This window comes from Ranitomeya imitator, chromosome 3, assembly GCF_032444005.1.
Source record: "Ranitomeya imitator isolate aRanImi1 chromosome 3, aRanImi1.pri, whole genome shotgun sequence".
NCBI lineage: Eukaryota > Metazoa > Chordata > Amphibia > Anura > Dendrobatidae > Ranitomeya > Ranitomeya imitator.
Genome location: NC_091284.1, coordinates 267011651 through 267039196, shown reverse-complemented (window position 1 = coordinate 267039196; position 27546 = coordinate 267011651). Strand labels below are relative to the sequence as shown.

The 27546-nt window shown below is 42.8% G+C and overlaps 1 protein-coding gene across 1 annotated transcript in view; it reads left to right on the top strand.

Annotated features, from left to right (window-relative positions):
* The window catches only part of PAFAH2 (platelet activating factor acetylhydrolase 2), a 73520-nt gene extending 46380 nt beyond the window's left edge, over positions 1-27140 (top strand). Inside the window, exons 9-10 of the mRNA XM_069756450.1 lie at positions 4330-4478; positions 26901-27140. Of these exons, the coding sequence (XP_069612551.1) occupies positions 4330-4478; positions 26901-26998 (247 nt within the window). The 3' untranslated portion in view covers positions 26999-27140. The remainder of the gene's footprint in view (positions 1-4329; positions 4479-26900) is intronic.
* The last annotated feature ends 406 nt before the right edge of the window (positions 27141-27546 follow it).

Genomic DNA, 27546 nt, shown 5'->3' with positions numbered 1-27546 from the left:
GACACAGTAGAGTGTATATACACCGATTAACCACAATACTAAAACCACCTGCCTGATATTATGTACTTTGCTGCCTCATATGCAACAAACTGTGATGCACTGTTTGTCCTCACCTTTTTCATCAATTTGGGCTTTAGTTGTTTTTCTGTGTGATCATACCAGACATAATTCCCCACACAGATCAATGAGTCTTGGGCGCCCACAATCAAGGCACTGGTTTATCAATTGTCCTTTCTAGGTCAACTTTTGGGGACTCTAGACTACCGAAAGCTTCTTGAATTATAATACCACTGACAAAAGAGCTGAGCAATATTAGCATCTTGTTACAATGGCCCCTGTCAATGGGTGGGATAACTTAGGTATAGTCAAACTGTGATGGCTAGTCAACTTGGTCAGAGCATCTCCATAAATCCATTCAAGTTGATTTGACCTCCAAATTCCAAGATTTTAGTCCGATCAAGAGTCTATGAGACGTGCTGGAAAAACAAGCCACTTCAGTACATCTATATTGATGGCTCATCCTTTGGATAGGTCATCAATATCAGATCAGTAGGTGTGCAAAGCAGGCACTCCCAACAATTCCTGGTGCTGCCGTGATATGATCAGACTTGTTGTTTATATTGATTGTTAATTAATGCTGCCCATGGTTTCGGCAGCATCAGTCAAGTGACAATTTCCCATTAAATGCCGTTTATCACCCTAGATTCTAGTAGGCTTTTAAATATAGGATGAGTTTTGACCTGATGATGTCAGTTCATTGGATAAGAACCCCGCTCAACTTTACCATGTCACCATGAGGCACTGAGCTGAAGGCAGGCAGGCTGCATAGTTGCATCATGCAACAATGCAGCCTACCATCTAGCTGTAGCAGAGCTAGACATGCCAGGGGACAAATGATTATCTTCTCGGTGAACAGGTGAGGAATATGGTTGTTTATTATTTTAATTCTGTTACAGGAGACATTTTCTTTAGCGGATTGGGCGTTGACATGAGTATGCGTGTTTTTGGTAAATGTAGATTCAGTCTGTGCCATTATTTAAATTAAAAGACTTTATTCCGGGTGTGTGTTTTTTATACAATATCACTATTGGGTTAGTAATGGGGGACTCTCCGTTACTAACATCTGGGCTTGATGTCACCTAACAACATAAATTTGACATCAACTCCTCCCCAAATATCACCCCACTTGCCTCCGCTACAGGGCAAGTGGGTATAGCGAAGCTAAGTGCCAGATTTGGTGCATCTTATGGAATGTGCCTTTTCTGGGGCAGCTGAGAGCTGCTTCGTTTAGTCTAGGAGGGGGCCAATATCCATGACCCTTTCCTAGGCTATAAATACCAGCCCGCAGCTGTCTGCTTAGCCTTTTCTGATTATTATTAATGACCCTACGTAATTTTTTTTTGGGGGGGTCCCCCATTTTAATAACCAGGAAAGGCTATGTATACAGCTGTGAGCTGGTTAATAGCATGTCGGAGGACCCCAGGCTGTTTTTTTCACAAAATTAATTTAGTAAGTAAAAAAATACATGTACAGTAAGGTACATAAGCGCTGTATTAATTATGTATATCACTGACATCATTATATCCCAATTATTGTATGTGTATATATCTATTCTATCTAGCATATATACTCGAGTATAAGCCGACCCAAGTATAAGCCGAGACCCCTAATTTTGCCACAAAAAACTGGGAAAACTTATTGACTCGAGTATAAGCCTAGGGTGTGAAATGCAGCAGCTACTGGTAAATTTAAAAAATAAAAATAGATACCAATAAAAGTAAAATTGATTGAGACATCAGTAGGTTAAATGTTTTTGAATATCCGTATTGAATCAGGAGCCCCATAAGATGCTCCATACAAAATACGCCCCATATAATGCTGCACAAAGGTTAATAATGGCCCCATAAGATGCTCTATGTTAAAATATGCCCCATATAATGCTGCACAAAGGTTAATGATGGCCCCATAAGATGCTCCATAGAATAATATGCCCCATATGCTGCTTCATAAAGGTTGATGGTCCTATAAGATGTTCCATAGAATAATATGCCCCATATGCTGCTCCATAAATGTTGATGGCCCCATAAGATGCTCATAGCATAATTTGCCTCATATGCTGCTCCATAAAGGTTGATGGCCCCATAAGATGCACCATAGCATAATATGCCCCTTATGCTGCTCCATAAAGGTTGATGGCCCCATAAGATGCTCCATAGCATAATATGCCCCATATGCTGCTCCATAAAGGTTGATGGCCCCATAAGATGCTCATAGCATAATTTGCCTCATATGCTGCTCCATAAAGGTTGATGGCCCCATAAGATGCACCATAGCATAATATGCCCCATATGCTGCTCCATAAAGGTTGATGGCCCCATAAGATGCTCCATAGCATAATATGCCCCATATGCTGCTCCATAAAGGTTGATGGCCCCATAAGATGCTCCATAGCATAATATCCCCCATATGCTGCTCCATAAAGGTTGATGGCCTCATAAGATGCTCCATAGCATAATATGCCCCATATAATGCTCCATAAAGGTTGATGGCCCCATAAGAGCTCCATAGCATAATATGCCCCATATGATGTTCCATAAAGGATGATGGCCCTATAAGATGTTCCATAGCATAATATGCCCCATATAATGCTCCATAAAGGTTGATGACCCCATAAGATGCCTCATAGCATAATATGCCCATATGCTGCTGCGATTAAAAAAAAAAAAAATGACATACCTCTCATCGCTGGGCGCCAAATGCAGGGGTCGGGGACACCGGCGCGCTATGGGCGTCAGGTGCCGGTGTTGCCGCTGGCTCAGGCCCCCGGCACTTGCGATATTCACCTGTCCCGTTCCACCGCCGTGCGCCGCTTTGTCTTCCGGTCTCTGCAGTGACTGTTCAGGCAGAGGGCGCGCACGTCATCGCGCCCTCTGACCTGAACGTCACAGCCAAAGGACGCGGAAGACACAGCGCGGCGGTGGAATGGGGACAGGTGAATATATCGCATGGCTCACCCTTCCCCATCCTACTCACCCCATCCTGGTGCGGTCTCTCTGCAAGTCCCTGCTTCTCTAATGCAAAAATCCAACAAAAATGGAGTTGAACCGCACCCTATAAACATACAGCCTCTGTGGGCATATGGGCGCACGTCAATTTCACCAGGGGGTCCATTCCAGATACAAGTCCATATCCAAGAAAAATCAAAAAGACAGCGCCACAATGGACAGGCGCTAAGGGCGAAACGCGCGTCGGGGCGAGAGGGGAACGCCGATATCACCCGTTGTAAGGATTTACAGCCTCCATCTACGAATTTACTACTGCGGTGAGAGCTTTTGTACTTTGCAATTAAATTGTACTATCTACATCTACCTGTCTGCACTTTATACTAAGTATTCCCTGTAGGGGCGCAATGTATGATTATATAGGTGCAATGACAGGTATCAGGTGGATCAGGATGTGCATTATATAATTATGGATTCATTGAATCTTTGGTGGATTTTTTCAGTTTTGCAGTTAGATTGCTATGTATATTCCTTTATAGGGTGATTCTTCGGCCCCTTGGGGTATTTTTTGTAAATTTATGTTCTGTAACCTTTTAAATATTATTAATAAATGGTAGTTTAACGGTATTCTTATGGTTCTCTTCTTTGGAATCAGAGGTTAATGCCTTTGTTTATCCATATTGTTGTTGTGTATACAAGGATAATCGCAGCATGCTGCAGTTTCTTTCTCATCCCGATCTGAGCTGAGAAAAAAATCACAGATGAGTAGGGAAAGATATATTAACAATGGTCAGTGTGCAATCTCAGTCCAGCAATATATGTTTCTGCAGCAGTGGTCAGGTCCTTCTGAGGTATCCTGGATTTAATTTTTTTTTCTTTTATATATTTTATGAAAATTCTTAATAAACTTTGAAGTTTTTATCTAAATCATAGATCTCTTCTCTTTTCTGTTTATCATGTATCACAGATAATATTGGTCTACATTTCCTCACAAATGACAAGCATTTCGGTTCATAAAATGGCTGCCTGTGGACGAGCGTGTCACCAGATCAGTCCATCAGCCTCCTCCAATAGAAAAGCAACTTTCCCATGTGAGGTGTTCTACTATTGGAGGAGGCTGATGGACATGTCTGGTCACTGCTCTTCCGTCAGTAGCCATTTTATGGACAGAAATGTTGGTCATTTGTGAGTAAAACTGCAGTAACAAGAGACTATGGCCAACCCCTGAATTGTCTAGAGCCTACAATGGAAATTGGTCTTTTTAAGGTCAGAAAAATATTATTATCTGTTTCTAAAAAACTGATTAAGCTATTTACTGTCTTATTAGGGGCTGTGTCCATAAAGGCCAAACTGATTTTGCCTTCATGACTGGTTATCTGGCAAGCAAGATTGGAGGCCAACAAGGAACAATAAATCCACATCATTGTCTGAAGATCCACATTGCTTCTTCACTAGATTTTCTGCACAAGCATCTGGGTAAGTATTTATTAGATATACTTTTATGTATTTAATGTGTTATTTTGCTACTTCTGGATCGTGGGAACGTAGCCTAATTTTCACTGCTTTTTTTTGTAAATTTCTTTAAATGCATTTACACTGGACGATTATTTGGAAAGTTTGTTCTAAGGAACACTTGTTTCCCTATAATCAGCTTGTGTGAACATGATGCAAAACACCAGACAAATGAGCAAAGCGCCAGATTATTGGATGAAAACATTGTTCTTGACAGTACATCGTTCCGTGTAAACAGGACGTGTGATGCTGAGCGCCATGGTACTGTATGCACATACAAGATCGTAGTACTGCTTGTTTTCTTCACGTGAAAGTGCGTTCGGCCTGTCTAAACATGCTATTAACCCCTTATCGACCACCTATATTCCTTTTCATGGTGGCCGTTAAGCGGTCTTAGTCTTTAGCAATGTTTTTTATGGCGCACTCTTAACCTCAGATGCCGATGGTTGCCATGATACCCTGAGGTGACCATAGGGTAAAATGGCCTTCTATATCCTGCTACAAGCAGGCTTTAACAGTCTATGTCAGTGAGACAGTGATAGGTCTCAGGCACTGCAGTGCTGCAATGTTTGAGACTAGTGATCAAAGTAAAAAATATTCATGTCCCACAGTGGGAATAAGTGAATAAATAATAAAATGAAATAAAATATGTAAAAAAAACACACAAAATAGCACTGACAAATCACGAAAATCAGTTTTGCCACTAAAAACACAGCCTTTGTATTAAAACAAAAATGAACAAAAAATCTTACACATAATTGGTTTCTCTGTGTCTGGAATCACCCAAACTAAAAAACTTGGATGCCATTTTTTCCATACTGCAAAAAAAATTATAAAAAACACTCAAAAGTCGCTTTTTTATCGTATTGACACTTAAAAAATTGAATAAAAATAAATCAAAAGTCATATGTAAAAAAAATTGTATAAATGAAAATGTCAAATCGTCAAAAAAACAAGCACAAATATGGCTCATTCGGTGGGGGGGGGATCTTACAGCTCTTAGAATGTGGCAATGCAAAAACACATTTTTATAAAATATTGTTTTTATTGTGTAAAAGTAACAAGATATAAAAAATATATATAAATCTGTTATCACTATAATTGTACTGACCCAAAGAATAAATGTCATGTGCCCAAAAATGACACCAAAAAAAATCTTGACGTCAGCCTGCAAACAGTAAGGTTTTTTTCTGCTGTTCTGGCACTTTAGTGGCTCCACAAATGTCGCCCACAAACTACCAAAATCTGTGCTCGAAAAGCCAAATATTGCTCCTTACTTCTCAGCCCGGTCCTGTGGCCAAACAATAGTTTTGTTGACATATGGGGCATCATTGGGTTCAGGAGAAATTACACAATAAATTGTGGGGTCCAATTTCACCCATTAACCCTTGTGTAACTGACAAATTTGCAGCAAAAAAAAAATTTTACCACTTAAATGTTATATTTCCACAACCCAATGTTATAAAATTCTGTGAGGCACATGTGGGTTCAAAATACTCACTTCACCCCTAGGTGAATTCCTTAAGCAATAAAGTTTCCAATATGGGGTCACTTGGGGATGGGTTTTCTGTTGATCTGACACCTCAGGGGCTCAGCAAATAGAGCCCCCAATCTTTTCAAATGGAATCTGCAATCTAAAGGCCAAGTAGCGCTCTTTCGTATCCAATCCCCGCCTTGTGCTCAAAAAGTAGTGTACAACCACATAAGGAATTCTGCCCTGTTCAGTAAAAATTGCATAACAACCTACGGGTTCAAAATGCTCAACACACTCCTAGGAGAATTCTTTGATGTGTCTAGTTTCCAAAATGAGGACACTTGTGGGGGTTTCTGCTTTTTTGAAACCTCAGGGGCTCTGCAAATGAAACATGGTGTCTGCTATCTGTTGCATAATATTAAGACTCAATATCTACAGTGTTGGCCCTTATTTTTCAAGATGTCTGCAATTTGCCCTGGCATCAATAATATATGAAGATGTTAGCTGCATTCACTGTAACCTGTATAAGAGTGAAAAATACAGTAATGAAAATCTGTACAAGTCTTTCCAGTTTGAAAAAAAAAATCACAGACATATCAAATATCAATTTTTTGTTACAGACTGAAACAAGTGTCCTATTTTTACAGTTTGTCCAGGAATTTCTGAACAATGGGCAACCTTCTCTTGGAGAATTTTTACATACCGTTTTTATTCATGGCAGTGTTCTTAGGCAAAGTTGCGAGTGATCCCACTCCCTTGGATAAAAGGCAACCCCAAAAATCAGTGGTCTCAGGATGCTTAACCGCTGCCATGACAAGGAACTGCAGACATGACAGGTAGAGCTCGCCTTTTCGTCTCTGGACAATCATTCTTCCAGTCCTCTGCAGTCCAATCCCTACAGACTGACATTTTGCAGGAAGTACAGGGATTGGAGTGCAGAAGACTAGGGTAAAGTTATTTTCTCAGATGAAACTCCCTACAGACAGTTTGGAACATCTGAAAGAATGTTCAGAGAAGAAAAGGTGAGCGCTACCATGAACACTGATTGGACAAGAATGGGTTGTCATCAATCAGGATTTGGCCTAGAAATTGATATCCAGCTATTGGAAGCCAGCTAAAGTGCTGGATAATTGATTGTCAGAGGAGTTACCGGGCTTGGCCACTACTTTTTTTATTGACGGCCTATCTTTGGAATAGGCCATCAATACCTGATCATTAGGCATCCCCCACCAATCACCTGTTTACAGTGTCGACGGTGAGCAGAAGTTCTTGGATGCTGCCATAACATAGCAGCTCCATCAAAACCATAGTGGCGAGTTAGGTACTACAGACCCACCCTCTAATCATTTACCTCTTAAACCTCTTAAAGGTTCCAGTATGCTTCTTTTGGACTGCTGATTCTTTTCTCTTGGAGATAAGCTGCCACCATAAAGGTACCGTTACACTAAGCGACGCTGCAGCGATATAGACAATGAGCCGATCGCTGCAGCGTCGCTGTTTAGGTCGCTAGGAGAAGTCAAACACCGGCAACAGCAGAACAATGCAGGAGCGATCCAGTGACGTACTTATCGTTCTCGCTGGTTGTTAGCTCCATGAAAAAACATTGCAGGCATCGTTGCTTTTGCTGTCAAACATGACGAATCACGCCGACCTGATGACCAAATAAAGTTCCAGACTTCTAGCTACGACCAGCGATGGCACAGCAGGATCCTGATCGCTGCTGTGTGTCAAACACAACGAGATCGCTATCCAGGACGCTGCAACGTCACGGATCGCTTTCGTTCTCGTTCTAAAGTTGCTCACTGTGAAGGTACCTTAAGTGTCTGGTGTGGGCTCTCTCATAAAAAAAAAACAAAGAAGCCCTCAGTGGAAATAGCATTCCTGCATAATGTGACACCTGGCCGAGATGGCTGCCAGCCAAAGGATCAACAGCCAAACAATACAGACAACACCCATCTAATGTGTATGGTGGGCTTAAATAAGCACTCACCTCTGTATTTTTTTAATGAAATGTGTGTATTTGTGCATGCTATGCAGTGTGAGTGTATTAATATACTCACCTACCACTGCTCTCTCTGGTGTCCCGCACTGTTCTGCTTTGCTTCTCCGTGACATTACCACTTTGCTGATACTCTATGGGTTAAACTGTGCTCTGTGTGATCCGGAAGTGACTTTTACAGTGTAAGCCTATGGAACATCAGAACCAGATTCTATAGACGTTCATTGTATAAGAGAGTCCCGGCTCATACATAGCATTCCAGTTAGTCGGAAGTGCATTGACGTCACTGAGAAGCAGAGAAAAACTACAGTGGACATCGGAAAGAGCAGTGGTTGGTGAGTATACACTCATACTACATTGCATGCGCATAAACATGTTTAGTTAAAAAATATTGATGGAAGTGTTTTTTTAAGTGTTTAGAGTTGAGTGACACAGCAGTAGAGATCTTCGGCATTAGCCCTTCAGATGTCACAGTCAGTAGCTACTGTAATATTTAGGTGGTTAGACCCTCTTTCTGTCTAAGCAATGTGATCAGAGCCAGGCAGAGAGGAGGTGTGAGGGAATAGGGTCACTGGGGCAAGTAGTAGGGTGAGAAGCAGTGAGGAGCCTGGTAACTTCTTACATGACCAGCTTAAAGATGGAACGTGAACTTGATGAAATACAGCAGTGTAGAGTATCTATACAGTTAGGGGATTGGGAGAGAATTTATTGTTGGATATGGTCAATTTTTCTTTGAAGTAAGTGGCCACATAGTCAGTGCTCATGTCAGCTATGGTTTGCAGTGGAACATAACTATTTTTCTCCATGAAATATGCTATTATTATGCAAGTGCAATACAATCAAAAGCAGCATTTATGCTGCATGGAGAAAGGCATAAATGTGAAACAAAAAAACAATGTATGAATTGCTGTTTTTTTTTTATTTCCCCGAACTAACATTTAATCAACAAGATATATGCGCCCCAAAATAGGTACATTGAAAAACACAGCTCTTCCCACGAAAAAAACAAGTTCATAATTTGTAGGAAAGCGGGGGCTGTATATTAACCCCTTCCCGACCCATGACGCCACGTAGGCGTCATGAAAGTCGGTGCCATTCCGACCCATGACGCCTATGCGGCGTCATGGAAAGATCGCGTCCCTGCAGATCGGGTGAAAGGGTTAACTCCCATTTCACCCGATCTGCAAGACAGGGGGAGTGGTAGTTTAGCCCAGGGGGGGTGGCTTCACCCCCTCGTGGCTACGATCGCTCTGATTGGCTGTTGAAAGTGAAACTGCCAATCAGAGCGATTTGTAATATTTCACCCATTATAACGGGTGAAATATTACAATCCAGCCATGGCCGATGCTGAAATATCATCGGCCATGGCTGGAAATACTAGTGTGCCCCCACCCCACCCCTCCGATCGCCCCCCCACCCCCCCGATCTGGCCGGTACACTGCTCCGGCTCCCCTCCGCCCTGTGCTCCGCTCCCCCCTGTGCTCGTGTCCGCTCCCCCCGTGCTCCAATCACCCCCCCGTGCTCCAATCACCCCCCCTGCACTCCGATCCACCCCCCCCGTGCTCCGTTCCACCCCCCCCGTGCTCCATTCCAGCCCCCCGTGCTCCGTTCCACGCCCCCCGCGCTCCGTTCCACCCCTCCCGCGCTCCGATTCCCCCCCCCCGTGCTCCGATCCCCCCCCCGTGGTCCCCCCCACCCCATCATACTTACCGATCCAGCCGTGGTCCCGTCCGTCTTCTCCCGGGCGCCGCCATCTTCCAAAATGGCGGGCGCATGCGCAGTGCGCCCGACGAATCTGCCGGCCGGCAGATTCGTTCCAAAGTGCATTTTGATCACTGAGATATAATCTATCTCAGTGATCAAAATAAAAAAAATAATAAATGACCCCCCCCCTTTGTCACCCCCATAGGTAGGGACAATAAAAAAATAAAGAAATTTTTTTTTTTTCCACTAATGGTAGGGTTAGGGTTAAGGTTAGGGCTAGGGTTAGGGTTAGGGTTAGGGGTAGGGTTAGGGGTAGGGCTAGGGGTAGGGTTAGGGTTAGGGGTAGGGTTAGGGGTAGGGTTAGGGCTAGGGTTAGGGCTAGGGTTAGGGTTAGGAATGTGCACACGTATTCTGGTCCTCTGCGGATTTTTCCGCTGCGGATTTGATAAATCCGCAGTGCTAAACCGCTGCGGATTTATGGCGGATTTACCGCGTTTTTTTCTGCGCATTTCACTGCGGTTTTACAATTGCGATTTTCTATTGGAGCAGTTGTAAAACCGCTGCGGAATCCGCACAAAGAAGTGACATGCTGCGGAATGTAAACCGCTGCGTTTCCGTGCAGTTTTTCCGCAGCATGTGCACAGCGATTTTTGTTTCCCATAGGTTTACATTGAACTGTACACTCATGGGAAACTGCTGCGGATCCGCAGCGTTTTCCGCAGCGTGTGCACATACCTTTAGAATTAGGCCATGTGCACACGGTGCGGATTTGGCTGCGGATTCGCAGCAGTGTTCCATCAGGTTTACAGTACCATGTAAACATATGAAAAACCAAATCCGCTGTGCCCATGGTGCGGAAAATACCGCGCGGAAACGCTGCGTTGTATTTTCCGCAGCATGTCAATTCTTTGTGCGGATTCCGCAGCGTTTTACACCTGTTCCTCAATAGGAATCCGCAGGTGAAATCCGCACAAAAAACACTGGAAATCCGCGGAAAATCCGCAGGTAAAACACAGTGCCTTTTACCCGCAGATTTTTCAAAAATGGTGCGGAAATATCTCACACGAATCCGCAACGTGGGCACATAGCCTTAGGGTTAGGGTTGGAATTAGGGTTGTGGTTAGGGTTAGGGGTGTGTTGGGGTTAGTGTTGTGGTTAGGGGTGTGTTGGGGTTAGGGTTGTGATTAGGATTATGGCTACAGTTGGGATTAGGGTTAGGGGTGTGTTGGGGTTAGTGTTGGAGTTAGAATTGAGGGGTTTCCACTGTTTAGGCACATCAGGGGTCTCCAAACGCAACATGGCGCCACCATTGATTCCAGCCAATCTCGTATTCAAAAAGTCAAATGGTGCTCCCTCACTTCCGAGCCCTGACGTGTGCCCAAACAGTGGTTTACCCCCACATATGGGGTACCAGCATACTCAGGACAAACTGCGCAACAATTACTGGGGTCCAATTTCTCCTGTTACCCTTGTGAATCTAAAAAAATGCTTGCTAAAACATAATTTTTGAGGAAAGAAAAATGATTTTTTATTTTCACGGCTCTGCGTTGTAAACGTCTGTGAAGCACTTGGGGGTTCAAAGTGCTCACCACATATCTAGATAAGTTCCTTGGGGGGTCTAGTTTCTAAAATGGGGTCACTTGTGGGGGGTTTCTACTGTTTAGGCACACCAGGGGCTCTGCAAACGCAACGTGACACCCGCAGACCATTCCATCAAAGTCTGCATTTCAAAAGTCACTACTTCCCTTCTGAGCCCCGACGTGTGCCCAAACAGTGGTTTACCCCCACATATGGGGTATCAGCGTACTCAGGAGAAACTGGACAACAACTTTTGGGGTCCAATTTCTCCTGTAACCCTTGGGAAAATAAAAAATTCTGGGCTAAATAATTATTTTTGAGGAAAGAAAACGTATTTATTATTTTCACGGCTCTGCATTATAAACTTCTATGAAGCACTTGGGGGTTCAAAGTGCTCACCACACATCTAGATAAGTTCCTTTCAGGGTCTAGTTTCCAAAATGGGGTCACTTGTGGGGGGTTTCTACTGTTTAGGCACATCAGGGGCTCTGCAAACGCAACGTGACGCCCGCAGAGCATTCCATCAAAGTCTGCATTTCAAAACGTCACTACTTCAATTCCAAGCCCCGGCATGTGCCCAAACAGTAGTTTACCCCCACATATGGGGTATCACCGTACTCAGGAGAAACTGGACAACAAATATTGGGGTCAAATTTCTCCTGTTACCCTTGGGAAAATTAAAAAATTCTGGGCTAAATAATTATTTTTGAGGAAAGAAAACGTATTTATTATTTTCACGGCTCTGCATTATAAACTTCTATGAAGCACTTGGGGGTTCAAAGTGCTCACCACACATCTAGATAAGTTCCTTTGGGGGTCTAGTTTCCAAAATGGGGTCACTTGTGGGGGGTTTCTACTGTTAAGCCACATCAGGGGCTCTGCAAATGCAACGTGACGCCCACAGAGCATTCCATCAAAGTCTGCATTTCAAAACGTCACTACTTCACTTCCGAGCCCCGGCATGTGCCCAAACAGTGATTTACCCCCACATATGGGGTATCAGCGTACTCAGGAGAAACTGGACAACAACTTTTGGGGTCAAATTTCTCCTGTTACCCTTGGGAAAATAAAAAATTGCAGGCTAAAAGATCATTTTTGAGAAAATAATTTTTTTTTTTATTTTCATGGCTCTGCGTTATAAACTTCTGTGAAGCACTTGGGGGTTCAAAGTCCTCACCACACATCTAGATTAGTTCCTTTGGGGGTCTAGTTTCTAAAATGGTGTCATTTCTGGGGGATCTCCAATGTTTAGGCACACAGGGGCTCTCCAAACGTGACATGGTGTCCGCTAATGATTGGAGCTAATTTTCCATTTAAAAAGCCAAATGGCGTGCCATCCCCAAACAGTGGTTTACCCCCACATATGGGGTATCAGCGTACTCAGGACAAACTGGACAACAATATTTGGGGTCCAATTTCTCCTATTATCCTTGGCAAAATAGGAAATTCCAGGCTAAAAAATAATTTTTGAGGAAAGAAAAATTATTTTTTATTTTCATGGCTCTGCGTTATAAACTTCTGTGAAGCACCTGGGGGTTTAAAGTGCTCAATATGCATCTAGATAAGTTCCTTGGGGGGTCTAGTTTCCAAAATGGGGTCACTTGTGGGGGAGCTCCAATGTTTAGACACACAGGGGCTCTCCAAACGCGACATGGTGTCCGCTAACAATTGGAGCTAATTTTCCATTCAAAAAGTCAAATGGCGCGCCTTCTCTTCCGAGCCCTGCCGAGTGCCCAAACAGTGGTTTACCCCCACATATGAGGTATCGGCGTACTCGGGAGAAATTGCCCAACAAATTTTATGATCCATTTTATCCTACTGCCCATGTGAAAATGAAAAAATTGAGGCGAAAAGAATTTTTTTGTGAAAAAAAATTACTTTTTCATTTTTACAGATCAATTTGTGAAGCACCTGAGGGTTTAAAGTGCTCACTAGGCATCTAAATTAGTTCCTTGGGGGGTCTAGTTTCCAAAATGGGGTCACTTGTGGGGGAGCGCCAATGTTTAGGCACACAGGAGCTATCCAAACGCGACATGGTGTCCGCTAACGATGGAAATAATTTTTCATTCAAAAAGTCAAATGGCGCTCCTTCCCTTCCGAGCCTTACCATGTGCCCAAACAGTGGTTTACCTCCACATGTGAGGTATTGGTGTACTCAGGAGAAATTGCCCAACACATTTTAGGATCCATTTTATCCTGTTGCCCATGTGAAAATGAAAAAATTGAGGCTAAAAGAATTTTTTTGCGAAAAAAAAGTACTTTTTCATTTTTATGGATCAATTTGTGAAGCACCTGGGGGTTCAAAGTGCTCACTATGCATCTAGATAAGTTCCTTGGGGCGTCTAGTTTCCAAAATGGGGTCACTTGTGGGGGAGCTCCAATTTTTAGGCACACGGGGGCTCTCCAAACGTGACATGGTGTCCGCTAAAGAGTGGAGCCAATTTTTGATTCAAAAAGTCAAATGGCGCTCCTTCCCTTCCAAGCCCTGCCGTGCGCCAAAACAGTGGTTTACCCCCACATATGAGGTATCAGCGTACTCAGGACAAATTGGACAACAACTTTCGTGGTTCAGTTTCTCCTTTTACCATTGGGAAAATAAAAAAATTGTTGCTAAAAGATAATTTTTGTGACTAAAAAGTTAAATGTTCATTTTTTCCTTCCATGTTGCTTCTGCTTCTGTGAAGCACCTGAAGGGTTAATAAACTTCTTGAATGTGGTTTTGAGTACCTTGAGGGGTGCAGTTTTTAGAATGGTGTCACATTTGGGTATTTTCAGCCATATAGACCCCTCAAACTGACTTCAAATGTGAGGTGGTCCCTAAAAAAAATGGTTTTGTAAATTTCGTTGTAAAAATGACAAATCGCTGGTCGAATTTTAACCCTTATAACTTCCTAACAAAAAAAAATTTTGTTTCCAAAATTGTGCTGATGTAAAGTAAACATGTGGGAAATGTTATTTATTAACTATTTTGTGTCACATATCTCTCTGGTTTAACAGAATAAAAATTCAAAATGTGAAAATTGCGAAATTTTCAAAATTTTCGCCAAATTTCCGTGTTTATCACAAATAAATGCAGAATTTATTGACCTAAATTTACCACTAACATGAAGCCCAATATGTCACGAAAAAACAGTCTCAGAACCGCTAGGATCCGTTGAAGCGTTCCTGAGTTATTACCTCATAAAGGGACACTGGTCAGAATTGCAAAAAACGGCAAGGTCTTTAAGGTCAAAATAGGCTGGGTCTTGAAGGGGTTAACGCTGCTGATGTACTATTGCACTGTTTGGTTTGGCGTTTTGCACAGGTGCAATTTATATATTATTCCTTTTTTCTGAATATTTTAGAGTAATTGATTAAAGGTTATGTTTTATTTAGTCCCAAACTGCTACTAGTGATTTTCATAGTTTGTTAAGATAAGCTTGGTAAGGAAGAGATGTAAACCTTCTGATAAGTGGTGAATAAAAGCTCCAAATGCCCTGTTTTCCTTCAAACAGCAGAAAAATTACATTGGAGAATACTGAGTACCTGCTATCAGTAGTACAGATTTCTTTATTTATTTCATGTCAGTAATAATCCATGTCATTTGATCCCCTGGTGACCCTCACAAGCCTGTAGGGAAAAGCTTGCACTAGACATAACAATAGAGCAATGCCGTCCTGGCTTCGTATTTATGAGTCTCCACTGACATCGAAATAGAGAAAGGTAATTACACAATTACTGGCCTGGAAAAAAGATTTATAGAGGTAGCAGACACTTGATACTAGAATGTAGAATGTCCCCTAAGGCCGGTTTCACACGTCAGTGGCTCCGGTACGTGAGGTGACAGTTTCCTCACGTACCGGATCCACTGACACACGTAGACACATAAAAATCAATGCATCTGTTCAGATGTCATTGATTTTTTGCGGACCGCGTGTCTCTGTGTGCCAAACACGGAGACATGTCAGTGTTCGTGGGAGCGCACTTATTACACGGACCCATTAAAGTCAATGGGTCCGTGTAAAGCACGTACCGCACACGGACGTTGTCCGTGTGCAGTCCGTGTGCCGTGCAGCAGACAGCGCTACATTAAGCGCTGTCCCCCCCACTGGTGCTGAAGCCTCGATTCATATCTTCCCTGCAGCAGCGTTTGCTGTAGAGAAGATATGAATAAGTGTGTTTAAAATAAAGATCTATGTGCCCAACCTGTGTGCCCCCCGCCCTCCCCCCCCCCTGCTGTTCTGAAAATACTCACCCAGCTCCCTCGCCGGCACTGCTTCCTCTCCTGGCCGCATCTTCTCCTGTATGCGGTCACGTGGGTCCGCCAATTACAATCATGAATATGCGGCTCCACCTCCCAAAGGGGTGGAGCCGCATATTTATTACTGTAAATGAGCGGCCCCACGTGACCGCTCATACAGTACAAGGTGCGGCCAGGACAGGGCGCTGTGAGGGATCCGGAAGCTAGGTGAGTATTTTAATCACAGCGGTGGGGGCGCACAGTGGGTGGGTGGGGGTTGGGGACCTGGATATTGATTTTACACACTAATATTCATATCTTCTCTACAGCAAACGCTGCTGCAGGGAAAATATGAATGGGGCTTCAGCACGATGCCAGGGACAGCGCTAAACTTTAGCGCTGTCTCCGGCACGGTGCGTGTGGTACCCAGTGGGCACATGGGCGGCACACGTGGGCCACACTGATGTGCCACAGAAACGCACCGGCACATGGACACGGATAATTCCGGTACCGATTTTTCTGGTACCGGAAATATCTGGACGTGTGAGACTGCCCTAAGGATGTATCCATTTAGGGCTTTTTTCCCACACAAGAGGTTTTTTTCTCTTGCCATATTCCAGGAGCCATAGTATTTTTTTGCCATGTAGATGAATGAGGGCTTTCTTTTACAGGATGAGTTGTCTTTGTTAGTGTCAGCATTTTGGCGTACATATAACATATTATAATTTTTTTAAGGTTGTCTACTACTCAAACAACCCCTTCTCAAACATTATGTTCCCCCTTATAAAGTAAGAGCAGCTATACTCACCTCCAGACGCAGCTCCAGCAGTGTCGGCACTGTCTCTCCCGGGGTTCGCATGACAGTGTTATATCACGTGAGCCCTGCAGCCAAACAGCGGCCACTTCACTTCCTCAGGATTTGCCTGGATGAGCAAAATTCAGCAACTTTGCTATTGTTTTTGTATTTTTTTCTTACGATGTGCACCATATAAATGTTGGCATAACATGGGTTAATACGATTTGTATATCCAACTTATCAACTTATATTATTTTTTTCAGTTTTCTTCTTTTGCCCAAGAATATCACTTTTTAACATTTGTTTTCCTGTGTTATCATCTGAAAGCCATAATTGCAGCAAAAAGTGAACCTAATGCACAGCAATGTTAAAACGACATTGCTGTGCACATGATCAGTCTCTTGTTAATTCGTTTAACCACTTTAGGGTTTAGAAATGGTGAAACAGTTAAAAGGAGTAACATGTTCATTCTTTGTGCAGCTTTCTTTAAGAAGTCACTCAATAATTATAGTGTAAATTACAGGGAAAAAAAGAAATGGGCAGCAAAGTCGCTGCAAAAACGACAGCAAAATTGCCAACGAAGGCTCTTCGGGAACAAAAAACACCAGCTAATTTTTGACTTTTTGACAAGGATATGGAGAGTTTAGGCTCAATTTCTGCTTCACAAAACTCACTGTGCAAATACCCCAATGCTATGGGTGCATGGAGTCTTTTTACTGAGCTTTCGCAGGAAAAATTAGCGGAAACTCAAAGTTTTTGAGGGGTTTTCAGATATAGAGGAGGATTAGGAGAGTTTTTGCTCAGTTTCTGCTCCAAAAACTCCATTTGCACACAGACATAATGTTTATTTTCCCTGCAGTACAAGTTTGGCCCATTTTCTGAGACCCATAACTTTTTTATATTTTTGCTGATAGACCTGCATGAGGGCTTGTTTTTTGTTTGGCAAGCTGTAGCTATTATTATTACCATCTTCGGGTACATGCAATGTTTTAATAGCTCTTTATTGCATTTTTAAGTGAGTTTTAGCAAGTGAAAAACAGCAATTTTGGCATTTTCCATATTAAATACTTTTAAAGAATGATAGATTGGACTTTTGCTCAGCTCCTAAACCTGCTCTATACACCACACCTGCCATGCAGAGGAGTACAGTGGATTTTGGGAAAGGATTAATCGTTTTACAATGATTAATAAAACCAATTGTGTACTTCAGAGATACTTAGATCTCTAGAATGAGAGACACTTTTTAAATCTGTTCCTCTGCACTGGATAATAGAAGCATTTAAAATTAAAATTAGTTTTCTAAACAAAAAAACATGGTATGAGCAAATGACTATTTTCTGGTGGTCAGCATTATCCTGCTTAAGAATATATTTGTCCAAAGACATACTGATAAGGAATTTAGATTGTGAGCCCCATTGGGGACAGTGATGATAATGTGTGCAAAAACTGTAAAGCGCTGCCGAATTTGTTTGCGTTATAGAAATAAAGAGATTATTATTATTATTATATTTGGAACCAATCAGATATTGCCTTAATGGTACTGCATAGCAGATAAATATCTTGCTATATTTCTCAGCATTCAGGATACCATTTCTCATGACGAAATCCTCAACGCTATTTGCTAAAATACAAACATTACAAGGAAACTCCTTATTGTACTGCTCTCCATCCCTTTGGAGAACAAACTGCCTTCTGTTAAAGCCAAATATTTCACTCATCAGTGTAAAGTATCTGCCCTAGAACCAAGAGGCAAACAGAACCTATAAAATATCGCTTTTATTTGTAATATATCTAAAAAAGGTCCAACAATTATAAAAACATATAGGTGAGTGTTACGAAAAACAATCTCAAAATCAATTAGATCTGATGAAGCGTTCTAGAGGTATTACCGCATAAAGTGACACTGGTCAGATTAGAAACATTTGGCCCGGTCACTAAGTGGTTAATACAGAATATTGGCATGGTATACCTTAACATGCCTTATCATATAACCTGATCTCGAGCATTATAATACATAACCTAGGTTTGGGCAAGAGTAGTATTCTCTAATCTATCAAAATACATTTCAAATATACAGTGAGCACTATATTTTGAAAATTGTGTAACCTTGGCTCCCACTGATCATACAAAGGTACAGCGTCAGGTTCAGAGCACTTTACGGGTGTTGGTAATGGCTTGGGGAGGGATTCTCTTTCAGGGTCAGACAGGGTTAGTCAATGTGAAGTGGGGGCACCATTACGTTCCCTATGGGGTGCCAATCTCTGCTGCCAGATAAGGAAACCTAGGACCAGTCCTGTTTCCTTAGATATTTTTCTTGATAAATATATATTTTTTGTCCATATATTGGACTATTTGTGACCCTTGTCTGATCTACTCACCTATATGTTTTTATAATTGTTTGAGCTTTTTTAGATACATTACAAATAAAAGCGATATTTTATAGGTTCTGTTTTCCTCTTGGTTCTAATACACAGCAGACCTTGTTTATTCCCTTGATTTTCTAAAGTATCTGCTCCCATATTTTTTAACCCCAATTCCTGTGTTTTTGTGCATAGTCGATTAGCATTGTTTCTATGTTATATGTATAGCTTTCTGGCTGGACTTCTCCAAATAGTAGATGGGTGTACATGGGTCCCACTGAATCCTGACAATTGGGAGCAGATGTCACTGCTGGACATCCTCCGATTTTGAAAGTAAGCATAATGTATCTGTCATTTGTTACACTAAGTTTCCTTAGCTGACTACTGTGTCTACAGTCAGAGGTTAACCTGCATATCTTGAAACGTTAGTCAGCTTTTAAATCTATGGCTGGAAGAAACCTTTCTGATGCATCATAACTACCTTGTGACTGTTGTTGTGCTCAGTCTTGCCATGGCTCATGTCTTATAACATGAAATCTTCTACAACCTCACCATTGTGGAGAGTTTGGCTGTTTCTTAGCTAGTTTTAAGCCTCCTACACAGCTGTTTGTGTTTTAGTTAGTGACTGTGTTTCAGCCAACTGTAGCAGAGCCAGGTTAAGTCCTAGCACTGCAGAATTTGATTAGATGCACCTGCCTAGCGTTTTACTAGAACCAGGGCTTGTGTTCACTAGGTGTGTCTGTCTGTTGTAGTGATGAGCAAATATACTCGTTACTCGAGATTTCTCAAGCACGCTCGGGCGACCTCCGAGTATTTTTTAGTGCTCAGAGTTTTCGTTTTTATTGCCGCAACTGAATGATTTACATCTGTTAGCCAGCTTGATTCCATATGGGGATTTCTTAGCAACCAGGCAACCCCCACATGTACTTATGCTGGCTGACAGATGTAAATCTGCGGCATTAAAAACTAAAACTCCGAGCACTAAAAATACTCGGAGCACACCCGAGCGTGCTCGGGAAATCTCGAGTAACAAGTATATTCGCTCATCACTAGTCTGTTGGATGAAGCAATACACTCGACTGCTTCATCCAACAGACTAGTGATGAGCGAATATACTTGTTACTCGAGATTTCCCGAGCACGCTCGGGTGTGCTCCGAGTATTTTGAGAGACCTCTCAAAATGTGAGCTGTAGCTGGGAGAGAGACATGCCAGGGTCTGTCTCTGAATGGAGACTGCGTGGGTCAGCTAGGAAAGCTGAGCAGTCTGTGTGGTGGAGCTGCAAAGAACCATGTTGAAGCTGAAGCCTGTTCAGTGTTAACTGTGCCCGGAGTTGAATACTTCTATTTGGCGCTGGAAAGTGCTTGAAGGCGGGCTGATTCTTGATACCAAGACTGGTGGAATTGTCTCTCTTCTTTGTGAAAAGCTTGATCTGAGAGAAAGGACAGTAATATTCTGTTTGGGTGAGCCCACATTGACATGTGTGCCCTACTTAATTAACTGTTTATTTGCTGTGATACCTTTATGCCCAGAAGAGGCTGTTCTTGGTTTTGAGTCCTTTGGAGTTTTATGAAAGTAATAAATCTGCACCTGTTTGGACCAAACTGCATTGCCTGTGTAAACGCTACCTAATGCCTACGTGAGAGAGTGAATCCCTGTACAACATATCAAAGTGATGATTATATGCACCTGTTTAGCATATTTGGTTACTCATACAACTGACTATGATCATTCAAAATCCCTGATTATCTGCAAGTGTACCTAGAAGAATTGTTGCGGTTTTGAAGACAAAAATTGGTCTTACCAAATTCATTTGATTTACATTTCTTTCATTCAGTTTGTATTTTATTAGATGACTAGCTGAAGAGCCCGGCGTTGCCTGGGCATAGTAAATATCTGTGGTTAGTTATAGCACCTCACTTGTCTTATTTTCCCATCACGCCTCTCATTTTCCCAATCACATCTTTCATTTTCCCCCTCACACCTCTCATTTTCTCCCTCACTCCTCTCATTCCCCCCTAACACTTGTCATTTCAACCTGACATCTGTCATTTTCTGATCACTCCACTATTTTTCCTCACTCCTCTCATTTTGCACTCACACCTTTTCATTTTCACCTCACACCTCTCATTTTCACCTCATCACCTCAGTATATACATGTTTGTCATCTCCCATATATATAGTATACATCTGTATGTCATCTCCTGTATATAGTATATACCTGTATGTCATCTCCCCTGTATATAGTATATACCTGCTGTGTCTCATGTCCCCTATATATATATATACCTGAATGTCATCTCCTTCTATATATAGTATATACCTGCATGTCATCTCCTCCTGTATTTAGTATATACCTGTGTGTCATCTCCCCTGTATATAGTATATATCTGTGTCATCTCCTCCTGTATATAGTATATACCTGCATGTCATCTTCTATATATAGCATATACCTGTATGTCATCTCCTCCTGTATATAGTATATACCTGTAGGTCATCTGCTCCTGTATATAGTATATACCTGTGTGTCATCTCCTCCTGTATATAGTATATACCTGTATGTCTTCTCCTCCTGTATATATATGTACCTGTATGTCATCTCCTCCTCTATATAGTATATACCTGTGTGTCATCTCTCCTGTATATAGTATATATCTGTGTGTCATCTCCCCTGTATATAGTATATACCTGTGTGTCATCTGCTCCTGTATTAGACCTCGTTCACACGTTATTTGCTCAGTATTTTTACCTCAGTATTTGTAAGCTAAATTGGCAGCCTGATAAATCCCCAGCCAACAGGAAGCCCTCCCCCTGGCAGTATATATTAGCTCACACATACACATAATAGACAGGTCATGTGACTGACAGCTGCCGTATATCCTATATGGTACATTTGTTGTAGTTTGTCTGCTTATTAATCAGATTTTTATTTTTGAAGGATAATACCAGACTTGTGTGTGTTTTAGGGCGAGTTTCGTTTATCAAGTTGTGTGTGTTGAGTTGCGTGTGGCGACATGCATGTAGCGACTTTTGTGAGATGAGTTTTGTGTGGCAACATGCGTGTAGCAACTTTTTGTGTGTCGAGTTGCATGTGACAGTTTAGTGTAGCAAGTTGTGTGCAGCAAGTTTTGCGCATGGCGAGTTTTGCGCGAAGCGAGTTTTATGTGTGGTGCCTTTTGAGTATGTGAAAGTTTTGTGTGAGGCAACTTTTGCATGTGTTGCAACTTTTGTGCATGTGGCAATTTTTCCGCGTGTGCAAGTTTTGCGTGTGGCGAGTTTTCCATGAGGTGAGTTTTGCACTTGTGGCGAGTTCTGCGCGTGGCGAGTTTTGAGCGGCGACTTTTGTGTTTCGACTTTTATGTGGCGAGGTTGGAGAATGTGTGGTGAAATGTGTGCTGAGGGTGATATGTGTTCAAGCACGTGGTAGTGTGTGGCGCATTTTGTGTGTGTGTTCATATCCCCGTGTGTGGTGAGTATCCCATGTCGGGGCCCCATCTTAGCAACTGTATGGTATATACTCTTTGGCGCCATCGCTCTCACTCTTTACGTCCCCCTTGTTCACATCTGGCAGCTGTCAATTTGCCTCCTACACTTTTCCTTTCATTTTTTCCCATTATGTAGATAGGGGCAAAATTGTTTGGTGAATTGGAAAGCACAGGGTTAAAATTTCACCTCACAACATAGCCTATGACGCTCTCGGGGTCCAGACGTGTGACTGTGCAAAATTTTGTGGCTGTAGCGGCGACGCCTCCAACACTTTTCCTTTCACTTTTTTCCCCATTATGTAAATAGGGGCAAAATTGTTTGGTGAATTGGAACGCGCGGGGTTAAAATTTCGCCTCACAACATAGCCTATGACGCTCTCGGGGTCCAGACGTGTGACTGTGCAAAATTTTGTGGCTGTAGCTTCGACGCCTCCAACACTTTTCCTTTCACTTTTTTCCCCATTATGTAGATAGGGGCAAAATTGTTTGGTGAATTGGAACGCGCGGGGTTAAAATTTCGCCTCACAATATAGCCTATGACGCTCTCGGGGTCAAGACGTGTGACTGTGCAAAATTTTGTGGCTGTAGCTTCAACGCCTCCAACACTTTTCCTTTCACTTTTTTCCCCATTATGTAGATAGGGGCAAAATTGTTTGGTGAATTGGAACGCGCGGGGTTAAAATTTCGCCTCACAACATAGCCTATGACGCTCTCGGGGTCCAGACGTGTGACTGTGCAAAATTTTGTGGCTGTAGCGGCGACGGTGCAGATGCCAATCCCGGACATACATACACACATACACACATTCAGCTTTATATATTAGATGGAAATAACGACTTCTTATTTTTTAAAGCATTCTTTGTAGCATTTTTTTCTGATACCTGTGTGATGCAGTGACCCCTGTTACAGCTAGGGGGTGCTGCATGTGCTCCTCAGGATATGCATGGAGTCATATCTATGGTTGTAATGGTTGAACTAGTCACACTCCTCCCACCTATGGGAGTGGCTGCAAGTATATAATGGGACCATGTGGGTTACATGGAAAGGATGGATGTACCTGAGTGGTCTGTGTGCCAGGTCCTGGAGGGTCTCTGTGTTGGGAGGTCCTGGGAGTAGGACTAGATCCCTGAAGAGCACATTGGGGAGGCCTTAGACCTGGTGGCCTTTGTGTTGGACGGTCCCAGATGGGGATGGACGTCCTGAATAGTGCACAGAGAGGACGCGTGTGCAGAGTCCGTGATGGCACTGCGTTTGGGGAAGCTACAGCCCGTCTGAGGATCTGGACTGTCAGGTGGCCTGGTGAGCAAGGCATTGCCCGGGACAGTGATCCCAGTTCAGCAGCTTCCCTGAGAGAGAGAGTACTGACAGGAGTCAGCGTAACCCAGAGAACGTAACCCAGCTTATGGGGTGATGTGCGGTCACCCATGGCAACTGGTCAGATAAGGATCAGCGTGTTTAGAGACCGCGGCCCAGTGTCATGTGCGCTATATGACTAGAGACATTGATGAACTGTTCGGCGTATGGACACCCATGGTAACTGGACGAAGTGAGAGGTCCAGCATGTTTAGTGTCCGTGAGATAAAGCCGACTATGAAGTGTCTAAAGCTAAAGCTTTACTGTGCCTATTGTGTTCTATGAAGTGTATATGATGAACTGTGCATAATCAGGTTTATGATGCCATAATAAACCATGTGGACTGTTTAAGTAGAAAAACCGTGCCTTGAATCCCGTGCCAAGCGAGTGTTCCCCAACACAGATAGTGAGCGCTATATCTTACACCTGCTAAAACCTTTTGCACAGTACTGTATATGACACAAAAAACAGAGTAAAACAAGTGAAATGATCATGGGTGAGTGTTCTCCTTAGGCCGGGGTGACACTTGTGAGTGCAATTCGAGAAACTTGTGCGAGTCTCTCACATCAGTACCCGGCACTGCTGTATTTCTATGCAGCCGCACGCTCTGGTCCCGAGTGCCGGCGTCAGTGCCGGGTATTGAGGAGAGAGACTCGTGTGAGTTTCTCGCATTGCACTCGCAAGTGTGACCCCGGCCTTATAAACACAACGGTGTACAGGTCCTTCTCAAAAAATTAGCATATAGTGTTAAATTTCATTATTTACCATAATGTAATGATTACAATTAAACTTTCATATATTATAGATTCATTATCCACCAACTGAAATTTGTCAGGTCTTTTATTGTTTTAATACTGATGATTTTGGCATACAACTCCTGATAACCCAAAAAACCTGTCTCAATAAATTAGCATATTTCACCCATCCAATCAAATAAAAGTGTTTTTTAATAACAAACAAAAAAACCATCAAATAATAATGTTCAGTTATGCACTCAATACTTGGTCGGGAATCCTTTGGCAGAAATGACTGCTTCAATGCGGCGTGGCATGGAGGCAATCAGCCTGTGACACTGCTGAGATGTTATGGAGGCCCAGGATGCTTCAATAGCGGCCTTAAGCTCATCCAGAGTGTTGGGTCTTGCGTCTCTCAACTTTCTCTTCACAATATCCCACAGATTCTCTATGGGGTTCAGGTCAGGAGAGTTGGCAGGCCAATTGAGCACAGTAATACCATGGTCAGTAAACCATTTACTAGTGGTTTTGGCACTGTGAGCAGGTGCCAGGTCGTGCTGAAAAATGAAATCTTCATCTCCATAAAGCATTTCAGCCGATGGAAGCATGAAGTGCTCCAAAATCTCCTGATAGCTAGCTGCATTGACCCTGCCCTTGATGAAACACAGTGGACCAACACCAGCAGCTGACATGGCACCCCACACCATCACTGACTGTGGGTACTTGACACTGGACTTCAGGCATTTTGGCATTTCCTTCTCCCCAGTCTTCCTCCGAGGAGACTCTGGCACCTTGATTTCCGAATGACATGCAAAATTTGCTTTCATCAGAAAAAAGTACTTGGGACCACTTCGCAACAGTCCAGTGCTGCTTCTCTGTAGCCCAGGTCAGGCGCCTCTGCCGCTGTTTATGGTTCAAAAGTGGCTTTACCTGGGGAATGCGGCACCTGTAGCCCATTTCCTGCACACGCCTGTGCACAGTGGCTCTGGATGTTTCCACACCAGACTCAGTCCACAATCTTCCTCAGGGTCCGGTCTCCTCTTCTCGTTGTACAGCGTTTTCTGCCACATTGTTTCCTTCCAACAGACTTACCATTGAGGTGCCTTGATACAGCACTCTGGGAACAGCCTATTTGTTGAGAAATTTCTTTCTGGGTCTTACCCTCTTGCTTGAGGGTGTCAATGATGGCCTTCTTGACATCTGTCAGGTCGCTAGTCTTAAGGTACCGTCACACTTAGCGACGCTGCAGCGATACCGACAACGATCCGGATCGCTGCAGCGTCGCTGTTTGGTCGCTGGAGAGCTGTCACACAGACAGCTCTCCAGCGACCAACGATCCCGAGGTCCCCGGTAACCAGGGTAAACATCGGGTAACTAAGCGCAGGGCCGCGCTTAGTAACCCGATGTTTACCCTGGTTACCAGCGTAAAAAAACAAACAGTACATACTTACATTCAGCTGTCTGTCCCTTGCTGTCTGGTTCCTGCACTGACTGCTGGCCGCAAAGTGAAAGTGAAAGCACAGCACAGCGGTGAGTCACACAGCGGTGACTCACCGCTGTGGCTGTGCTCTGCTTTCACTTTATGGCCAGCAGTCAAGGCAGGAACCAGACGGCAAGGGACAGACAGCTGAATGTAAGTATGTACTGTTTGTTTTTTTACGCTGGTAACCAGGGTAAACAGCGGGTTACTAAGCGCGGCCCTGCGCTTAGTTACCCGATGTTTACCCTGGTTACCAGTGAAGACATCGCTGAATCGGTGTCACACACGCCGATTCAGCGATGTCTGCGGGGAGTCCAGCGACGAAATAAAGTTCTGGACTTTCTTCCCCGACCAGCGATCTCCCAGCAGGGGCCTGATCGCTGCTGCCTGTCACACTGGACGATATCGCTAGCGAGGACGCTACAACGTCACGGATCGCTAGCGATATCGTCTAGTGTGACAGTACCTTAACCCATGATGGGGGTTTTGAGTAATGAACCAGGCAGGGAGTTTATAAAAGCCTCAGGTATCTTTTGCATGTGTTTAGAGTTAATTAGTTGATTCAGAAGATTAGGGTAATAGGTCGTTTAGAGAACCTTTTCTTGATATGCTAATTTATTGAGACAGGTTTTTTGGGTTATCAGGAGTTGTATGCCAAAATCATCAGTATTAAAACAATAAAAGACCTGACAAATTTCAGTTGGTGGATAATGAATCTATAATATATGAAAGTTTAATTGTAATCATTACATTATGGTAAATAATGAAATTTAACACTATATGCTAATTTTTTGAGAAGGACCTGTATAACTATGATCGCTCTTACATATTTTGATTGCTTCTGTTAGTCAAAACTTTAACATTTTTGTGCTGTTTTTACTGAAAGGAGAATGGATGTATCCTTTTGATTTGCTGCCTTCATATAGGGCTCACTATTTACGTAACAGGTCTTCTTTAACATTGCACAACTAATGCAACCTGAATGTACCAGCAAATTAGCTATAACATAGGATGCTAAAAAAAAATGTCATTATTTTGAATCATTTGTTTTCAGTTTAGTATTTACTGTCTTGTTTTAATATTATTGCCAGTACCCTTACACAGCCACTAGGGGCAGCTTTGCTATGTGATTTTTACTATTGTTCTGGCTTGTACTGTCATGCTTCCCTGTCATTAACATTCATTATCTATGTCTGTTTTCGTCAGATCTGGCAATACATGATCCAAACGTGGAAGATCTGAAGGAAGTGATCGAGGCTCATGTCATTTGTGGATTTCCTTCAATAAGTGATAGTAAACTATGATCTTAGCATAAGATTGACATCTTTCTTTAAGACTTCGACTGGCGCCTGGAGCCTGACAGAAACACTGATAGAATGGGGCTTTGTTGTGCCATTCAGAGGCCTTTGTGTTGTAGTAAATAAAGCATCACTGTTGTAGAAAATATGGCATGGTTATTTTGTGCTATGTTGCTTGCTCAGCGAGGGCGCTAAATGCACTCACGCTGCAGTCATTGCTCTGACAGTTACACGCTCTGCAGAGGACACGCTGCCTGTAATGTGCATGTGCCAAACATAGAACATCATCAATTGAGAACGAGTCTTATGTAACAAATGAAAGGGGTAGAAGGAGTTCAGGCTGAAGAACGTTCATGTCATTTCTTCCCTGAAAAATATCCTTAAGAAACTATGTACAATTTTAATGATGCTCAGTGTCATGTGTATACTACTGTGTGAGCTCGTCCTCCAACAGGGTTGCTGGAATCAAATACACTGGTTCACATTTAAATATTTAAAATCAGATATTTTTTTTATCCATTTATATTATACAGTATTATGCAATCACTTGCAAC